The sequence below is a fragment of the Blennius ocellaris genome (assembly GCF_963422515.1).
Source record: "Blennius ocellaris genome assembly, chromosome: 6".
NCBI lineage: Eukaryota > Metazoa > Chordata > Actinopteri > Blenniiformes > Blenniidae > Blennius > Blennius ocellaris.
This window is the reverse complement of record NC_137655.1, coordinates 1,422,295-1,441,001: the sequence shown is the minus strand read 5'-3', so window position 1 is coordinate 1,441,001 and position 18,707 is coordinate 1,422,295. Positions and strand designations below refer to the sequence as shown.

General features: G+C 42.6%; 1 protein-coding gene across 1 annotated transcript; it reads left to right on the top strand.

Annotated features, from left to right (window-relative positions):
- Positions 1 to 5,221: 5,221 nt before the first annotated feature.
- Positions 5,222 to 17,932, top strand: LOC308131372 (ly6/PLAUR domain-containing protein 1-like; the record flags this gene model as incomplete). Its single annotated transcript, XM_080498100.1, has 3 exons — positions 5,222 to 5,310; positions 7,435 to 7,566; positions 17,700 to 17,932. The coding sequence occupies exons 1-3, from the start codon at positions 5,262 to 5,264 to the stop codon at positions 17,930 to 17,932; spliced, it is 414 nt and encodes a 137-aa protein (XP_080354226.1). The 5' UTR covers positions 5,222 to 5,261.
- Between the last annotated feature and the right edge of the window lie 775 nt (positions 17,933 to 18,707).

Here is an 18,707-nt window from a genome sequence, read left to right as displayed (position 1 = left end):
AGGTGTCGGGCTCAGCAGACTTTGTCCAGCCAGGTTCGGACTGCGATATGAAATATGAGTCGACAATGCGGCGTGCCGAGGAGCCTAATCCATCTTTTGAATTTGTGAAAGGGGATCCGGGCGGCGTTGTGCGCCCCTCGCTCCCCTCTGGAGCGGCGCAGACGGTATTATTAGCTTTTCAAAAGCCTTTGAAAACTGCTTCACTTCACGGGAGCCTTATCGCTCAGGCCCTTTGTGCTGCCACTTTTCTTTCTTTCTTTTTCTTTTCTTTCTTTCTTTTTTTTTTTTTTTTTCTTTCCAACGGAGTGGACGACGTCGTCCTTCCCTGTTTATCTCTTAGCTTACGACGCATTTTTAACGGCCGCGGCGTTCCCCTCCTCCGGGGCCGTTGTTCTTACGCCGTTTGTGTCCAGAGTTACGACGGCACTTCCGAATAGGAAACGTAGATGACGGATTCACACGTGGAAACAAAAAGAAGGGCGGCGCCGCCGTTAGCGACATTAGCGCCGTTAGCGACATTAGCGCCGTCTGCGCCGCGGTTCCGCATCCAGCAGCAGCTCCACGCTTGGAATCGTGATCAGAAACAGTTCAATATACGACTTATTGTATTAATATCTACATGTTTTTGCAAAAGGTTTGTTGGTGACAGATTCAAACTGTAAAAATAAGTTCGGGTGCACAACGGTTCAATGTTGTTTTTTTTTTGGGCAAAACAACTAAAAACACATCAAGTAGCTTGTCGGGATTGTTGGAATTCGTACCTTGTGCTCCCCTGAATTCCTGCTAATCGTTTGATCCAGTAGAGGCAGAAGCAGAGTTAATTTCTTCAATAGTGGATTTAATAATCACACAAACAAGAGATTACAAAAATGCATATATCAGATTACATAATGCTACAAAATTCCATATATCAGAGATTGCGTAATACGAGCTCGGACGGTTCTTCCCTGCAGACCCACGTATGCAGGCCGGGTTTACAATGAAGAAGGGCCCCGCTGCAACGCGGGGTTCATATTTATACATTTATACCACCTCAACCTCACATTGGTCAGTTCCTCGCGATGTATGTGTTGCTATGGTGACGTTGATATTCCTTTGTCTCCAAAACTGCTTCAAACTGGTTCTTCTCAAAGCTCGACGTTCCGTGGGACAAAGTGACCTCTGACCTCTTATCTTACCTTGACCACGTTTTTGCAAAGTGCAGCGCTGAGGAGACGTCGCCGACCAACTTGGAAAGTCCCTGAGCATGAATTTATAGCTTAGTTATTCCCAACTCTAGCAGTGGGAGAAACTCCAGCTGTGTAGGAAGACAACTGAATACAATATGTTCAGTTGTGTTTAGTCGTGTGTGTTGGGGTAAAAAAAAAAGTAAATTCTGCATTCTAATGCATTCCAGACCACTAAATACTGCAAAGTCTATCTGGCGATGGGAGAAGCGTGAGAATCAACACGTGGGTCGGTGGGGTTCCAGGTCCGCTGGGTCTCATCAGGAAGACATGGAGATGAGTGACTGAGTCCACGTTTTTCCACTGTCCTGTTTTTATTTTGAAAAGGCCACGACGTGTCTGTGCCTGATCACTCGGTTCAACAGGTTTTGTTGTTGTTTTTTTTTGTCAACTGTTGAGATGTTGGGGGTTAGAAGAAAAACGCGGTCGGATCATTTTTTGTAAAGACCAAACAAACTACGTCATAAATAACAAATGTGGTTATTAAATGGTTGTTGCAAGCAGACGGTCTCACATTACTCCTATTTTATATTCTCTGCACCGGCTCCCCATCAAATTTAGAATTCAATTCAAGATTTTAGTTCCGACTTCTAGAGCGTTGCAAGGTCAGGCTCCTAAACATGTGTCTGACTTGTTGTGCCCCTGGTACTCCCCCAGTCGCTCCCTTAGGTCCTTGGGCCAGAATCTCCTTACTGTCCCACGGACCCACTTCAAAGCCAGAGGAGACTTGTCCTTTGAAGATGTTGCTCCTAAATGCTGCGATGGGAGAAGCGTGAGAATCAACACGTGGGCCGGTGGGGTTTCCAGGTCCGCTGGGTCTCTTCAGGTGCTTCAATCAATGATGTCGTTCTGCCGTCACGTTCACACGTTGAGGCCCGACGCAGGGTTTCCTCCGGACGAGGTGTCGGTCCGGTCCGGAGGGTCCTGGTCCGAAGCATTAAGACCTTCTTCTCACTGTGCGACGGTTCAAAGAGAGACGACGAAGGAATCGATGCTCTCGTTCAGGCCGTCGTCTTCCTGCTGATAGAATCGTTACCGGAGGTGATGGTGCTCAGAGTCACCACTTAGCTGTGTGTCTGTGTGTGTGTGTCTGTGTGTGTGTGTGTCTCCATGTTCACTCTTTGTGTGCTTGATTGCTGTGATCCCCGCTTTGACTGTGTCTGATGTTCCCCTGTGTGTTTCGCAAAGTGTTCTGTTGTTGTTCCTGAAGGTTTTGCTCGGTTCAGCAGTTCTGTTCACTTCAGTCATTTAGCATCTTGGCTTCATGGTTTTGTTGATGTCATGACCTCTTGTTTATTCATATATGCCTTTTATTTCTTACTATTTGCTATATATATATATATATATATATATATATATATATATTCTGGTAATGCGTTAAGTAGTAAAAGGGTGAATAAATACCAGTAATAGTAAAACGCTGATAATAAAATTGTGAGTTAGACAGAGTTTTTATGTTCAGACGATGGGGGGGGGGGGGGGGGGGGGGGGTCCTGATGGTACTGGTCCTGATGGTACTGGTCCTGATGGTCCTGGTCCTGATGATAACGTTGCCTCCAGAAACTCAGAGTACCACAAGCATTTTCATCCTTCAGAGTAAAAAAAGCAGCTTCTCTCCTGTAGCTGTTGTAGCTGTTGTTGTTGTTGTTGTTGTTGTTGTTGTTGCACAGAGTTTGTTTACTTTTCTTGCCAGATGTTGCGTTGCCGTGGCGCCACGTTTGGAGGGTTTGTGTTCGTATGGCAGGAATGAGAAAAAAAACAACAGCGAAACATTTCCCACCAGCAATTAGTCTCTGCATCGCCGCCTTTTTATTTCCCATCATGCCCTCAGTCCCCCTCGTCCACAGGCTGACCTCAGCCTCGCGTGGAGGCCACAGGCTTTTTGAAAACTAGTTTTTTTTTATATATTCATTTTTAACTATTCCTTGCAGTGGAAGACGTGTATTTACCGGAGGCTGCCGGCCGCCGGACCCCCCCCCCCCCCCCCCTCCCCCCGGTTCAGCCGAGGTCTGAGTGACGGGCGACGCCTCCTGCTGGTCAGGATTCATCACGCGTCGCGCTGATGACGGCTTTCAGACTCGGTCCTCCGCCTGCGAGTCCAATCACTGGGACTGACAACATCTGCTCTGCTAAACCAGAATAAAAATTAGCACTGGTCGGCCAACAGTACCCCCCCCCCCCCCCTCAACCCTAACCCCCCCTGCCCCCCACCCCCCAACCTGCTGTCTGGGACGCCCCACCACCCCGGTGATGCTCATTTTAAAAATGCAGAGCCCTGCTGTTGTAGGAAATTACAGAGCATATTTTAAAAGGGACGTTTAATATTTGAGAGGCGTTGTGAAAGATTTACATGTTTGGGAGGAGTCAGTGGCTCGGGGCTGAGTGCCCCCGGGCAGGAGAGGATCTGGGGGGGGGTCGGGGGGGGGGGACCACACCGCCCTCGTATCGGGGCGAGTGTGGAGCGCCGCCCCCCCCCCCGGGGAAAACAACAACAAACATGACTGGAAAACTCACCAGCAAGTTTCGTGTGCTTGCCGAGTGCCGCAAGCATCGCTAGCTTGTGTTAGCATGATAACACGCGAGTGCGCCAGCTCGTGACGCCAACTAGCTCACAACGCTAACCGACATTGTTTTTTTTAAAGTTACAATCCAACCAGTTGTTACAAAATGCGGCAAAGTTTATCCGAAAATCCGTTGAAAGATTTTAATACCAAATGCGGCAGACTATTGCAAAATGCAGTGTTGTGAGATAAATAAGTTGACAGTGTATGACAGTATTACATATTGCACCATTATTACACAATGCGGCTGAAAAGCATAAATGAAATGTTTATGTTGGAGGACAACTTGGAGACGAAGACTTCTGGATGACTTGGTTCTTACATCAGGGATTGGAAACTAAAGAAAATGTCATATAGCCAAAATTGAGCACGTCCAATAAAATAGAACTGAAATATATGAAATACATTAACGTTGATATTTTTTGGTTTATAAAAATTCAGCAATGCCAGTAATTTGGAGTAATTGGTCTTATTATTATTCCATTGGTCCAACCACATGACACTTAACCTCATCTCAGGTCCTTATTTCTCATTAGAACAGCCCAGATAACTGCGGAGGCGTATTGCATTCACGTGAAAAAAATAAAAGTCGACTCTGTTTCTGAATTAATGACATAGTTATCTCAGAATTATGAGAAAAATGTATTAGAAAAAAAATAAATAAAATTGGCTCAATTTTCTGACATTTTCCCTCCCCAGAAAATAGTATCTCATAAATTCAGAAAAACTGAACCGAATTTTTTTTCTTCTCATAATTCTGAGATAATTATGTCATTAATTCAGAAAAACAGTAACTTTTTTCTTCAGAAAACAGTATTTCATAAATTCAGAAAAATCAGCTAAACTTTTTTATAATTATTCTGAGATGATTATTTTATTAATTCAGAAAAACAGTAATTTTTTTTTATTTTTTCAGAAAACAGTATCTCGTAAATTCAGAAAAATCGGCCAAACTTTTTTATAATACATTTTTTCTCAAAATTCTGAGATAATTATCTCATTAATTCAGAAAAACTGGCCAATGGCTGAGTCAATTGTTGTTGTTTTTTTATGTGAATGCAATACTGTTATTTATATAATAAAGAGACCCCCCCACGGCAACAATGCAAAATATTCTTAATCATATACAGCAAGTATTTTCAACTGGCTCCCAAATATTCAGTAATTTCCAGCTGTGGGGTAAATTAAAGGATCGATTATCGATTTGAGCCCAATAGTATTAAAGTGGAAATTAAAACCACGTGGTACAGTGAAGGGGTCGCGCACGCACGCGCGTGTGCGCGCGGGATAAAAGAGCGGTGTCGCGGCGGCGGCGGCGGCTGCTGCTGCTGAGGGGAGGGGGGCGTAGTGGGTGAGCGTCAGAGGCTCGCGCCACCACCATGCCAGACTGCGAGCCGCCGCGCGTCCGCCGCACCGCGGAGCCGCCGCTGGCGACCCGCCGACCGGAGGAGCGTCAGTAGGAAAGCGGCGGACGATGCGGCTGGTCGCGGTGTCAGCGGTGCTCCTGCTCCTCCTCGGGCCAGGTACGGAACCCTGAGCGCGGGATTATAGATCGGCGTCCCGCGCGCGCCGCGCGGAGCGGAGCGGAGCGCGGGAGGAGGACGTGGACCGGAGCGCGGGCTTTTTTTTTAATTCTTTCTTTTTCTTCTTTTTTTTCTTCTTTTTCCTTTTTTTTCTTCTTTTTTTTTAATTTTTTTTGTTTTTCTTCTTTAAAATTTTTTTTAATTCTTTTTTTTCCTTTTTTAGTTATTTTTTAATTTATTCTTTTTTCCCCCCTTAAATAATTGGGTAAATGGTGAAAACAGCGTGCGCAATCTGCGTTATTCCCTTTATAAAGTTGAGCCTGTAAAGGTGGAAACTTTTAACTTGGGATCTTCTCGAATAACTTGAATTATATTTCAACATTATCGCGATTTTAATTGGGAGAAAAGCGGCGCGCGCGCGTCGCGCGGCGTCCAGGTGAGTTTTGGATAAAGACCCGATCTGATCACCCTGCAGACCCGAAATATGAATCTTCATATTGCGAACAAAAGGTGTATTTTTTTTTGTTTTTATTAGTTGACTTTGGGTTCAACTTTCCTCTGGCTGAAGAGGAGGAGGAAGATTTATGTGGGGAATAATTAATCTTCTGTAAAATGAAATAAACGACGTATGAATAATCCGACGCAAGGCGAGTTGTGGTAATAAATAAGGGCTGGAGCAGCAGCCGACCCTCCCTGGTGTTTTAATCACTTTTTAGACACGTTATTGATGCGAATGCATCATTTTGACGGAGGTGATTCTCATCATGTGCTGCCAGAGCGACGATAATCACCATAATCACCCTCGTTCCTGATTTATTTTGTATTTTTTATCACGTCGTTTTTTTTATATTGACGTTTTTTCCCTCGTCTTATAGTGTATAATTCACATTTAAATATTTGCGTGGGACTTCACCCATCGTGTGTCGTTACTGCAAAATCGTTTTCTTTTAAATTCGGATGCCAACTCTTTTCTTCATTTTGACTTGTTCCAATGTGTTTTATTTTTATTTATTTTTTAGTTGTCAATCAACAGTGATGGTATGAAGGGTAACGTGTGTCCCTGCTGCTGTGAAGGGAAATTCTAAACATTTAAAGTCACTATTATTTTACAGTATTGTCAGGTAGTAACGTGTAAACGGTGTGTGTGTGTGTGTGTGTGTCCAGGGAGGCTTGATGTTTTTTTTTTTTTTTATCAGTTAGTCAAGGTTTGGCAAACATCCAATAACATAAGTGTGGCGGATCTAAAAGGGATGATATGAAAAATAATTTTGCAGGAAACATTCCGCTCACATCTTCTCTTGGTGTGACATCCTGTTCAAAACTGCACATTTCTTTTATATGCTATATATATATATATATATATATATGACGATGAGAATGTGAAGTGATGCTTGATGCCAATATTCACTGAGTAGGATGAAAGGCGATCAAAGTGCATTCACAGGAGGACTGAGATGTTTAAGAAACAAAACGATTCAAGTTGATATATATGTTATATATATATTATATATATGTATATAAACCACTCCAGTGTTCAGGTGTGATTGTGATTAATGTCCAAGGCCGCCTCCTCCTGCTGCAGCAGCAACCAGCATTCATATGAATGCTGTAATGAAGCCTCATGTCTCCTCATAGTATCGTCCTCCTCATCCTGTCCGTCTCTCTGAAGGACGCCCGGTGAGACGACTTCACTGTAGACACGCCAGCTCCGCGGCAGGAACGGTCAAAATAGACAAACGCTATCAAAGCCGGACGTGATGAAATGTTGCAGCAACGCAGCAGCGGCAGCAGCAACGCGGCAACGGCAACGCAGCGGAATAATTAAGTCCGTCTGTCACGTTGATTTGTGACGGTCGGAGCGGAGCTGCCCCAAAGTTTGGAGTATTCGCCAAAAAATGAAACTCAATTTCACTGGAACTTGTGCAATAATTCTTAAAAAAAAAAAAAAAAAAACACGACACCAGAGGAAATAAGCAGTGAGAGGAGGAGAAATGTTTAAAGAAACGTGGCTGCTGGTGACGGTGCAGGCAATTTAACTTAACGGAGAGGAGGCGGTGACATAATGGGAATGGATTGAATAATTGACTGTGTGTGTGTGTGTGTGTGTGTGTGTGTGTGTGTCAGGGCTGGCCCTGCAGATCCAGTGCTACCAGTGCGAGGAGACGACGCACGACTGCGCCTCCCCGGAGTTCGTGGTGAACTGCACCGTCAACGTGCAGGACATGTGCCAGAAGGAGGTTCTGGTGAAGGACGACGGTGAGTAACGCCGCCGCCCCCCGGTGGCCGCGGTTGGAAACGCGGCGAGTCGTCATCCGGACGGTCAGTTTTACGGGGGAAAAAAGATGGCCAACATGAATACGTTCGTAACGTCCGTCACTGCTCTGTCACCGTCTAGTTTTGTATGAATTCATCTTTTCTTCACGACTTCCGGTTTGTATTACGGCACGGTAGCGAGCGACGTGATTGGTCAGTTGATACCATGTGGGTATACGTTTTGAAAGGAGGAGAATAGAAACGAGTTCAGAGTTCAGAGTCTACAGCTGCTCAGTTTAGTTTGCAGGTAGAAGCAAGAAAAGATATAGGATGCTTCCGCAAAAAGGAAGTATAACACAAGTAGAAATACTATTGTAGAGTTACTATCGTAGAAATACTATTGTGCTGATGCGATTGTAGTGTTTCTATTGTAGCATTACTATTGTAGAGTTAATGTAGAAATACTATCGTAGAAATACTATAGTAGAGTTACTATCGTAGCATTACTATCGTAGCGATACTATTGTAGTTACTATCGTAGAAATACTATTGTAGAGTTACTGTCGTAGAAATACTATTGTAGAGTTACTATCGTAGCATTGCTTCCGAGTTTTCCGGAGATGGTGGCTGCGTACAATTTGAAATCTTGTAAACTTACTGAGATATTTCGACTTTTGTGTCGAATATTTTCGCTTTGATCTCAGTCCAGGCGGGGAACTCAAAGCTTTGATCTCACAAGTGAGTGTACAGGCCACTCCAGGAACCCCAGGAAATGCATCTTGTTAAAACTAACGATCCATTTTCGTCCTACCTAAACGCTTCTGGCTGCGTCTAAAGTCGTCCCCCACGTTGATGTGAGGCGGCGGGTTGGAGACGAGTCTCGTCCTCCATGATGGTTTGTGCCGGTCACTCGGGGCGTGTGGCGAGTGGGCGTGGCAAGGCGTCGACTTACGGATTTGACGTCAACGGTTTTTTAGAACCAAGTGGTCGATGCGTCTCGACAGGCCTCGTATTATTTATTTATTTTAATTAACATAATGTACCAAAAGGTGACATTAACATAGCGAGGGGCTTGAGTCATACATTGCATACTAAAGTCGTCATTTCAGCAATACAAATTAAAAAAAAAAAAAAATACAGAAAGAGAGCGAAAGTCATTCTATTATACAATTTACAGATCAAATCTTGGGTCTGAACAGTTTTACAGTTGGTGCTTTGAATACCAGGAATTGAGGTTTCTGGTTGTTTGCTAATAGTAACGTCAGGTTTTATCACAAAGCATCTTTTTTTCCATACGGCGCTGCAGAAGTCAGGCTTTCCTGAAGAGAAACTCGGTGGCACTCGTGTGATATGGAACGATATGGAACCGAACAGAATCAACCGCCTCAGAAATGAAGATTGAAGTGGCGTTCGCTCGTCTGTCCCACTTTCTCCACGCCGAGGACGTCAAATCGTCAATTCTGCCGAGAAGCGGCGCACTAAGTGGAGCGGTGATGACGGGACGAGCGGGCGTAATGATTCCTCGCTAAATCAGCGGCGCTGGATGTGTCGCCGCGCCGCGCGGCGCTGATGCTGATGGAAGTGGATAACTAGCACCTCGCTGTCTGGCCAGGAAATTGTGTTGTTGTGTGGTTTGTTTGTTTTTTCTTCTTGTGGGGGTGTCGGATTTCACCCAGACGTGACGGCGGCGGCGTGATGAGCAGGCCGGGAACTTGATTGTACCTCATGACCGACATATTCAGTCTGAGCAGGTCGGGGGACGATCTGGTTCATCGGGCGGCGGAGAAGAAGTGCCTGCAATCATCTAGAGCGGCGAGGAGACTTGATCAGGGAGGAGGAGGAGGAGGAGGAGGAGGAAGAGGAGGAGGAAGAGTAGGAGGTAGAGGAAGAAGAAGAGGAGGAGGAGGTTGAGGAAGAGAAGAAAGAGGAGGAGGAAGTGGAGATTGAGGAGGAGGAGTAAGAGTAGCAGGAGGAGGAGGAGAAAGAGAAGAAAGAAGAGGAGGTGGAGGAGGAAGAGATTGAGGAGGAGGAAGAGAAGAAAGAAGAGGAGGTGGAGGAGGAAGAGATTGAGGAGGAGGAAGAGAAGAAAGAAGAGGAGGTGGAGGAGGAAGAGATTGAGGAGGAGGAGGTGGAGGAGGAAGAGATTGAGGAGGAGGAAGAGAAGAAAGAAGAGGAGGTGGAGGAGGAAAGTGTCTGGTTCCATCAGCAGGCGACACGAGGAGCGAATATGATCCAGTCCAGACCAGTGACAAGTAGTTAACTAGTACTAGTACTAGTATTACTCTAATGACCGCTTTTATCAGTAACTAGTAATCCAACACGTTACTATTTCCAAACCAGTAATCAGATTAAAGTTACTTAGGCAAGTCACTGTGCATTACTATTGTAGTTACTATTGTAGAAATACTATCGTAGAAATACTATTGTAGAGTTGCTATCGTAGCATTACTATCGTAGCGTTACTATCGTAGCATTACTATTGTAGAGTTACTGTAGAAATACTATCGTGGAAATACTATTGTAGAGTTGCTATCGTAGCATTACTATCGTAGCGTTACTATCGTAGCATTACTATTGTAGAGTTACTGTAGAAATACTATCGTGGAAATACTATTGTAGAGTTGCTATCGTAGCATTACTATCGTAGCGTTACTATCGTAGCATTACTATTGTAGAGTTACTGTAGAAATACTATCGTAGAAATACTATTGTAGAGTTGCTATCGTAGCATTACTATTGTAGCGTTACTATCGTAGCATTACTATTGTAGAGTTACTGTAGAAATACTATCGTAGAAATACGATTGTAGAGTTGCTATCGTAGCATTACTATTGTAGCGTTACTATCGTAGCATTACTATTGTAGAGTTACTGTAGAAATACTATCGTAGAAATACTATTGTAGAGTTGCTATCGTAGCGTTACTATTGTAGCGATACTATTGTAGAGTTACTGTAGAAATACTATCGTGGAAATACTATTGTAGAGTTGCTATCGTAGAAATACTATTGTACCGATACTATTGTAGAGTTATGACTGTAGAATTACTATTGTAGCATTCCTTCTGTAGAGTTACTATGGTAGTGTTACTGTTGTAGCTCCGCCCCCTTCTCCTCTCAGCCAATCAGAGGCCAACTCACTAACGTTCATGAAAAACAAATAAATTACAGCCAACAAACATCGTCACTAAACCGTAAACTTGTTTCACTAAAAAATACTTGTAATCCAACTGAGTTACTTGAACAAAAAAAACCCAACAATCAGTAAATAACTTGATATTTAAAGAAGTAATCAGTAATCTGATTACTGTTTCCCCAGGTAACTGGCAGGGAGCTGAGGAACTGCTGAGTCGTCCCTCCGGCGCCAGGATTTCTTATCTAAATGAGCTTTTCCAACTGACAAAAGTCAATTTGGTGTTTCAGCGAGAGGAAGATGAGAAGCAGCTTCGTCACAGTTCTTCACCTTCATTCAGGGCAAATGAGAGACTTTTCTTTTTCTGTGACCCGAGTATTTAATGGACTTTGGAAGATTTTACACGGATCACACTTCACATAAATTCAACGTACAGACATTTGTTTCGTTTTAAAGCGTATTATTATTATTATTATTATTGTTATTATTGTTATCAGGCTGCAGGAAGTTTGTTAGTATTGATTTTTTCTCTGAGGAAGTTTAGTTACTGTAAAGTTACTGCAGGTCAGACCCAGGACTGTATTTTATTGTTGCGGGTGTCTGAGCCGTGGACTTTCAGTATAAGAGGTTTGACTTTTAAAAAGTAGCACGCAGTGTTTAGGGTCGTGTTTTCACTGCTTTTAGACGTTGCTTGAATTGAGTTGTAAAGTTAATTTCAGACATGTGGCACACAAAACAACTAAATTAGATTAAAACATATAAACATAAATATAACAGCTGAAAAATAAGTAAATTAAACAATTAATGTCCGACCAGGAATGAAACGCAGTAGTAGTCTACTATTGTTAGTATTGTAGAGTTACTATAGTAGCTAGTATTGTATAGTTACTATTGTAGTAAGTACTGTATAGTTACTATAGTAGTGTGAGTGCTGTATAGTTACTATTGTAGAGTTACTCTAGTAGTGTGAGTATTGTAGAGTTACTCTAGTAGTGTGAGTACTGTAGAGTTACTATTGTATGGTGAGTGCTGTAGAGTTACTATTGTATAGTTACTATAGTAGTGTGAGTACTGTACAGTTACTATAGTAGTGTGAGTATTGTAGAGTTACTCTAGTAGTGTGAGTACTGTAGAGTTACTATAGTAGTGTGAGTACTGTAGAGTTACTATTGTAATGTGAGTATTGTATAGTTTCTATAGTAGTGTGAGTACTGTAGAGTAACTTGTATGGTGAGTACTGTAGAGTTACTATAGTAGTGTGAGTACTGTGTAGTTACTATTGTAGTGAGTACTGTAGAGTTACTATAGTAGTGTGAGTACTGTAGAGTTACTATTGTAGTGAGTACTGTAGAGTTACTATAGTAGTGTGAGTACTGTAGAGTTACTATTGTAGTGAGTACTGTAGAGTTACTATAGTAGTGTGAGTACTGTAGAGTTACTATTGTAGTGAGTACTGTAGAGTTACTATAGTAGTGTGAGTACTGTAGAGTTACTATTGTAGTGAGTACTGTAGAGTTACTACTGTAGTATGAGTACTGTAGAGTTACTATAGTAGTGTGAGTACTGTAGAGTTACTATTGTAATGTGAGTATTGTATAGTTTCTATAGTAGTGTGAGTACTGTAGAGTAACTTGTATGGTGAGTACTGTAGAGTTACTATAGTAGTGTGAGTACTGTGTAGTTACTATTGTAGTGAGTACTGTAGAGTTACTATAGTAGTGTGAGTACTGTAGAGTTACTATTGTAGTGAGTACTGTAGAGTTACTATAGTAGTGTGAGTACTGTAGAGTTACTATTGTAGTGAGTACTGTAGAGTTACTATAGTAGTGTGAGTACTGTAGAGTTACTATTGTAGTGAGTACTGTAGAGTTACTATAGTAGTGTGAGTACTGTAGAGTTACTATTGTAGTGAGTACTGTAGAGTTACTACTGTAGTATGAGTACTGTAGAGTTACTATAGTAGTGTGAGTACTGTAGAGTTACTATAGTAGTGTGAGTACTGTAGAGTAACTAGTAGTGTGAGTACTGTGTAGTTACTATTGTAGTGAGTACTGTAGAGTAACTATAGTAGTGTGAGTACTGTGTAGTTACTATTGTAGTGAGTACTGTAGAGTAACTCCACTGTTCACTGAGCTCAGCTGTTCCTCTCCAGAGGAACAGCTGCCGTTTCACACCAAGGTCGTGGCGGTTGGCGGTTAGCGGCGAGCGCTAACGAGGCTAACGCCTCTTTGACCCTCGGCGGCGGAGGAGGAGTGGCGGCGTGTGGCTGATTCCTCCATTCCTCTGGATTAGAGTCGTTTAGCGGTGCAGAGCGCGGCGCCTCACTCCCGCTACCTTCCTCACGTCTCCGCCGTCGCTGTGCAGCCGGCCGTGAAGCTAATCATTAGCCCGCCGCCGCCGCCGCCGGCTTCGTCTAGTTAATAAGAAGTTTCAGCCTTTTTCCTCCCGCAAATTAACTCGACGACATCATTTAGATTGAAGTGGTGAGAATTACGTACGACCCCTCACATATAAATGGAACTTCCTCCCCCTCCCTCCACCCCTCCCCCCCCCCTCCTCCAGACGCTCCACAACTTATAGAGCAGTAAACCTACGGATCTACGTCAGAGCCCAGTTTCAATCAGAATGGTTCCTCTGCCATTTTTAATAGAAATATAGACCTAGAACATCTACTGCATTTTCAGTCAAACTCCTCATTTGTCACTTTCTCTCAGAAGACTCAGAAGATCCGAACCTGATCTGTGACTTTATATATATGTGTGTGTGTATCTATATATAAAGGTCAAAGGTCACGGAGAGGTCAGAACGGTATTTTTATAACGACACGGTCGGTTTTAATCCGATTGACGTCAAACCGGCACCAAAATGTTCCGTTTTCAATTCCCTGTCCTCTGATAGGTCACATGGTGCAGTGATGTCATCACCCCGGTTCGCTGTTGGGGGGGGGGGTCAAAGGTCGGGGGGGGTGAATAAATGAAAACAGGAAATAAAAAATATTATTACTATAATGGAAGGAGTGGTGGATTAAATATCTTTGTTGTCTGTTGGTTTCCGTGGCGACAAACGGTCAAAGGTTAAAAAAAAATAAAAAGGAAGTCCGTTTTAATCCAATTGACGTAAAAACAATGCCAAAATGTTCCGTTTTCAATTCCCTGTCCTGTGATAGGTCACATGGTGCCGTGATGTCATCACCACTGATCACCTAGTTGGGGGGGGGGGGGGAGGGGGGGTTCTAGAATGTGCGTACATCAGTGTCAAATAGCAAAAAACCTGAAGTGATTCAAACGACGATGGCGAATAATGGAAGGATCAAATATCCTTGTGATCTATTGCGTTTCCATGGTGACAGTTTCGCGTTCTACCGAGTGTAGCTCTAGTTGCTCTAGAATCCATTGAGAGTTGCAGGTTTGGGGCAGAACTCGCGGTTCTATCTGTCTCCCTGATATACTATGAAACATAAAGTATTTATTACTTTAATAAAGACACGTGGGGTATATTCCTCCAGGGGTATTTATAGTTCTACACATATTAAGGTTGTTTTTGTTTCCTTCTCTCTCACATCATCCTTTACTTTTACAATTCCATCTTTAACGGCGTCATTTAGCGACTTCGGGCGGCGCCAGCAGCCATTTTCTTTGTGAACAAACGTGCCTGAAAACGTAAACTGTGGGAGAAGCAGAGGAATCGTTTTCTTCCAGCGCAGTAAAGAGAAAACTGCCTCCAGCGACTTTATAACATCTATAAACAGACAGACAGAAAAAGTGAGTTTCTAATTTGACAATCTGCATTTTATCGGATCTCGGGAAATATTTGTAAGCAGACGTTAAAAAAAATATACAAAATAGATCTGAATAGACGTAATTATAAATATGTGATATGAGGTAATAGGAGATATTTGATTTGGGCAAACATGAAAGTGATGGTTATCTTTCTTTTGTGTTATATTTTTTGTATACTATAGAAAAAGACTTTTTTATTTGTATTTAATTTTTTACTTTTGAATTGAATAAAAAAATTGATTGTTCTGTTACTGTTGTTTGAACAAAACCATTTTTTTATTATGATAAAAAAAAATTTTTGCCTATAAACTTTTCTAAGATTTTAAAAATGTAAGAATCTAAAGGAAACATTTAAAAAAAATTTTTATTATGATCTTATTTTATTTTACTTTTGAATTAAATAAAAAAATATTGTTCTGTTACTGATATTTGAACAAAAAATTTGTTTTTTTAATTATGACAAAGTATTTTCTTGTTTTCCAAAATTGGACGAAGTTTCAAAAAAATAAGGGTCGGGTTAATTTATTCTATTTTATTTTAGTTTTAGCTTTGACGAATTAATAATTGAAAGAAAAAATGTAAAATAATTATTCTTTTTTTTTTTTTTTACTTTTGAATTAAATAAAAACTTTAAATTGTTCCGTTACTGTAGTTTGAACAAAATATTTTTTTTAAACTATGATAATAAAGTATTTTTTTATTTATCTAAACACTTTTCCAAGATTTGACGAATTAATAATCCAAAGGAATAATAATTTTAAAAAAAAACACTGAAAGGTGATAAAACGCCATCCAGATTTAGCCATTTGACGACGCTTTGATCTTGAATATTAAAAAGTATGGATCAGGTATTAAACCATCAAGACGACACTTTCAACTTTAATATTCGTCTTATTTCCTTCGTACTACTTTTGTTTTCTCTCCTCCGCCTGCAGTTCAGGTACAAACTGGTCAACAACTACTTTTATTTCACACGAGTAACAAAAGCTAATCAACCGCGCCGTTGCAGTCGCCAGTCGTGACGTACTTTCCTTTATGTGCTCGACTCGCCCGCCGTTTTACTTTTACGGTTTTGAGTAAAAAGTCTTGACGGGCAAAATGTGAGACATAAAGCCAGCATGACTCAGCGTTTATTCTGGATTACTACGCACCTTCCGGGACCTGCGCTGACGTTAGCGGCGCGCGAGAGACACGCCAGGGTGACTCGAGGGTCGTTCATGTCGCGGTTGGGTGGAGCAGGAGGCGGAGACGTTAGCGGGGTGACTGGAAGTTCATGTGCTTTGATGGAAAATTTAAATAAACGACAGGGGGGGGGGGGGGGGGGGGGGGGAGGGGTGGACAAGACCCCCACGCCGCCAACGACACGCTTGTTCCAAGTGGCTTTCCGTGTTCATCAGTGGTGGATCCAGTCGAGGGATTCGACTTTATTTTGAAACAGACGGATGTTTCAGCTTTAATTAAAGCCCCGAGGCACGCCCACAATCCCGCCGCCGCCAAATTAAAACGTTCACAATTATTTATTGTGATATTTATGGTTCGGTCGTGTGAAGAAAAGTCACTTTTATCAGGAATGGAGGTATTTTCGGTGGTGCAGCGGTCCGTATTTTCACAGATAATAATGAATATCTGAAAAAGTTTCAGCTGTATTTGATACATTTGAGGGTTTTATTAACCCTTAAAAACTTCTGCTGCAGTGAAACAGTGAGAGAAACAGTGCGAGAAGCTCCTCAAGACTTCATGAGCAGTAAAAACACTCCCCTTCAAAAAAAAAACAAAAGAACTATTGACCAAAATTGCATAGAATTTTCCAGCATGACTTTTCTTAATTCCATTAAACCTTGAGAGCGACTGGGTCAAAGTTCAAAGGTCAAAGATCAAAGGGGAGGAGGATTCTAGAATCAGTACATCAGTGTCAAACAGCAAAAACCTGAAGTGATTCAAACGACGACGACGAATAATGGAAGGTTCAAACATCTCCGTGATCTATTGGGTTTCCATGGTGACAAATTCGCATTCTACCGAGTGTAGCTCTAGTTGCTTTAGAATCTATTCAGAGCTGGAGGGTATATCTGATTTTTCTTTTTAAGGTAATGTTCCCTCTGAGCTTTAGCTCGTAAAGTTTTGATTCTGGAAACTTTTAGCAATAACAGACGGACGGAGGGACAGACGGAGTGATGGAGTGACGGAGGTCTTTACGACCACGACGGCTGCAAATTAGACAATCTCGCGCACGGGGAGGGAAAAAAAAAAAGGTTGTGAAATGAGTGAACAGATGAGGAAATCACCCGCTAAGTGATATTTAATGAGCAGCTGTGAGGACGATGAGTCACTATATTTCATTACGCAAAGCGCTGAGTCAGCACAAAGCCACCACCCTGGAAGAGACTTTTTTTAAAATGCAGGACAGAAAATAAAAATACACACAGGAGAGAAAAGTTCTGTTTACATGGTGAAAAAAGAAATATCACTTTTAATTTGAAAGCAAGCCAATCGTTTAAGCTTCTGACAAAATCACAGAATACCATGTTGAAAATAGATCAAAGGTGAAAGTAGATAAATTCTTCATGTTGATTCGTCTGGTTGCTGCTGGAGACGTAAACCAATCATATCTACTTCCTGTTTACTTTGATGCCAGTAAAGAAATTAAATGTTATTTATATTTTGACAATAACGTGTTCAGTTCGTGATACTTTTGAAATAAAGTAAATAAAATTAAGTAAATAAAGTAAAACTGAGATAGTTTGATTCAAAAACATTTTCTTTTAACCTGCTACCACCTTTAACCCGCCAATTAGCATCAGTCCACCCTTTGAGGGTTTTTAACCCCCTTGTTACCATGCTAACGCGTCCTTGTTACCTTGTTACGATGCTAAAGCATCCTCGTTACCTCGTTACGATGCTCACGTTACCTTGTTACAATGCTAACGTTACCGCGTAACGATGCTAACGCGTCCTCGTTACCTCATTACGATGCTAATGTTACCTTGTTACAATGCTAACATTACCTCATTACGATGCTAATGCATCCTCGTTACGATGCTAACGTTACCTCGTTACGATGCTAACGCATTCCTCATTACAATGCTAATGTTACCTCATTACGATGCTAACGCATCCTCATTACAATGCTAATGTTACCTCATTACGATGCTAACCCATCCTTGTTACAATGCTAACGTTACCTCATTACGATGCTAACGCGCCCGCCGCTCCGTCTCCATTGCAGGGATCCACTACAGGAAGTCTTGCGCCTCGTCCGGCGCCTGCCTCATCGCCTCCTCCGGCTACCAGCAGTTCTGCACCGGCAAGCTCAACTCCGTGTGCATCACCTGCTGCAACACGCCGCTGTGCAACGCGCCGCGCCACAAGAAGCGGCCGTCGGCGTCCGGCGCGGCGGCCCCGGGGACGGCGTGGCTCCCCCTGCTGGCCTCCGTCCTGCTGGCCTCCGCCCGGTGCTGACCGGAGGCTAAAGAGAGAAAAACAACAGACCGACCAGGAAGCGGAAAGCCGGGAATGCTGAGTCATGTCATCTCCACGCCTTCAGAACAGGAAGTGAGGTCGTTGACGTCGCGGCGCCTCCGAGTGGCCGGACGCTGATTTTCTCCCTCGTGTCCAAAGACGAGTCGCTCGTCTTCTCTTTGGCCAGAAGCTCCGCCTCCCATCTTCTCTTTGGCCAGAAGCTCCGCCTCCCGCCTTCTCTTGGGTCAGAAGCTCCGCCTCCCATCTTCTCTTTGGCCAGAAGCTCCGCCTCCCGTCTTCTCTTTGGCCAGAAGCTCCGCCTCCCGTCTTCTCTTGGGCCAGAAGCTCCGCCTCCAGGAGAGGAAACGAGTCCAGCTGTCGTTTGGATTCGGAGGATTTTGCGTCACTCGTTGGACTTTCAGTGGAAACTTTATCGTTTTGTTTTTGTTTTTTGAATTCGTCACGGCGACCATGGATGTGCGCAGCCTGGGAGGTGAACCTGTACATTTCTTCTTCTCGTCTTCTGAACTCTTTGTTTCTTTAATCGTATTCTGGATTTAACGGCACTGAAAGACACAAGATGTAATAATAATCAGTATATAATGTTTCATATTGCTGAATCAACTGGTTTGAATAATGATATATATATAAATAATGGTATAAAAAATATAAAGCATGACTTTATAACACTAAAGACGACTCCTGGGACTTTAACACTACAGAGCAAACAGCATTTAATTTAAATATTTATGTCATTTTATTTATGACAGTCAGC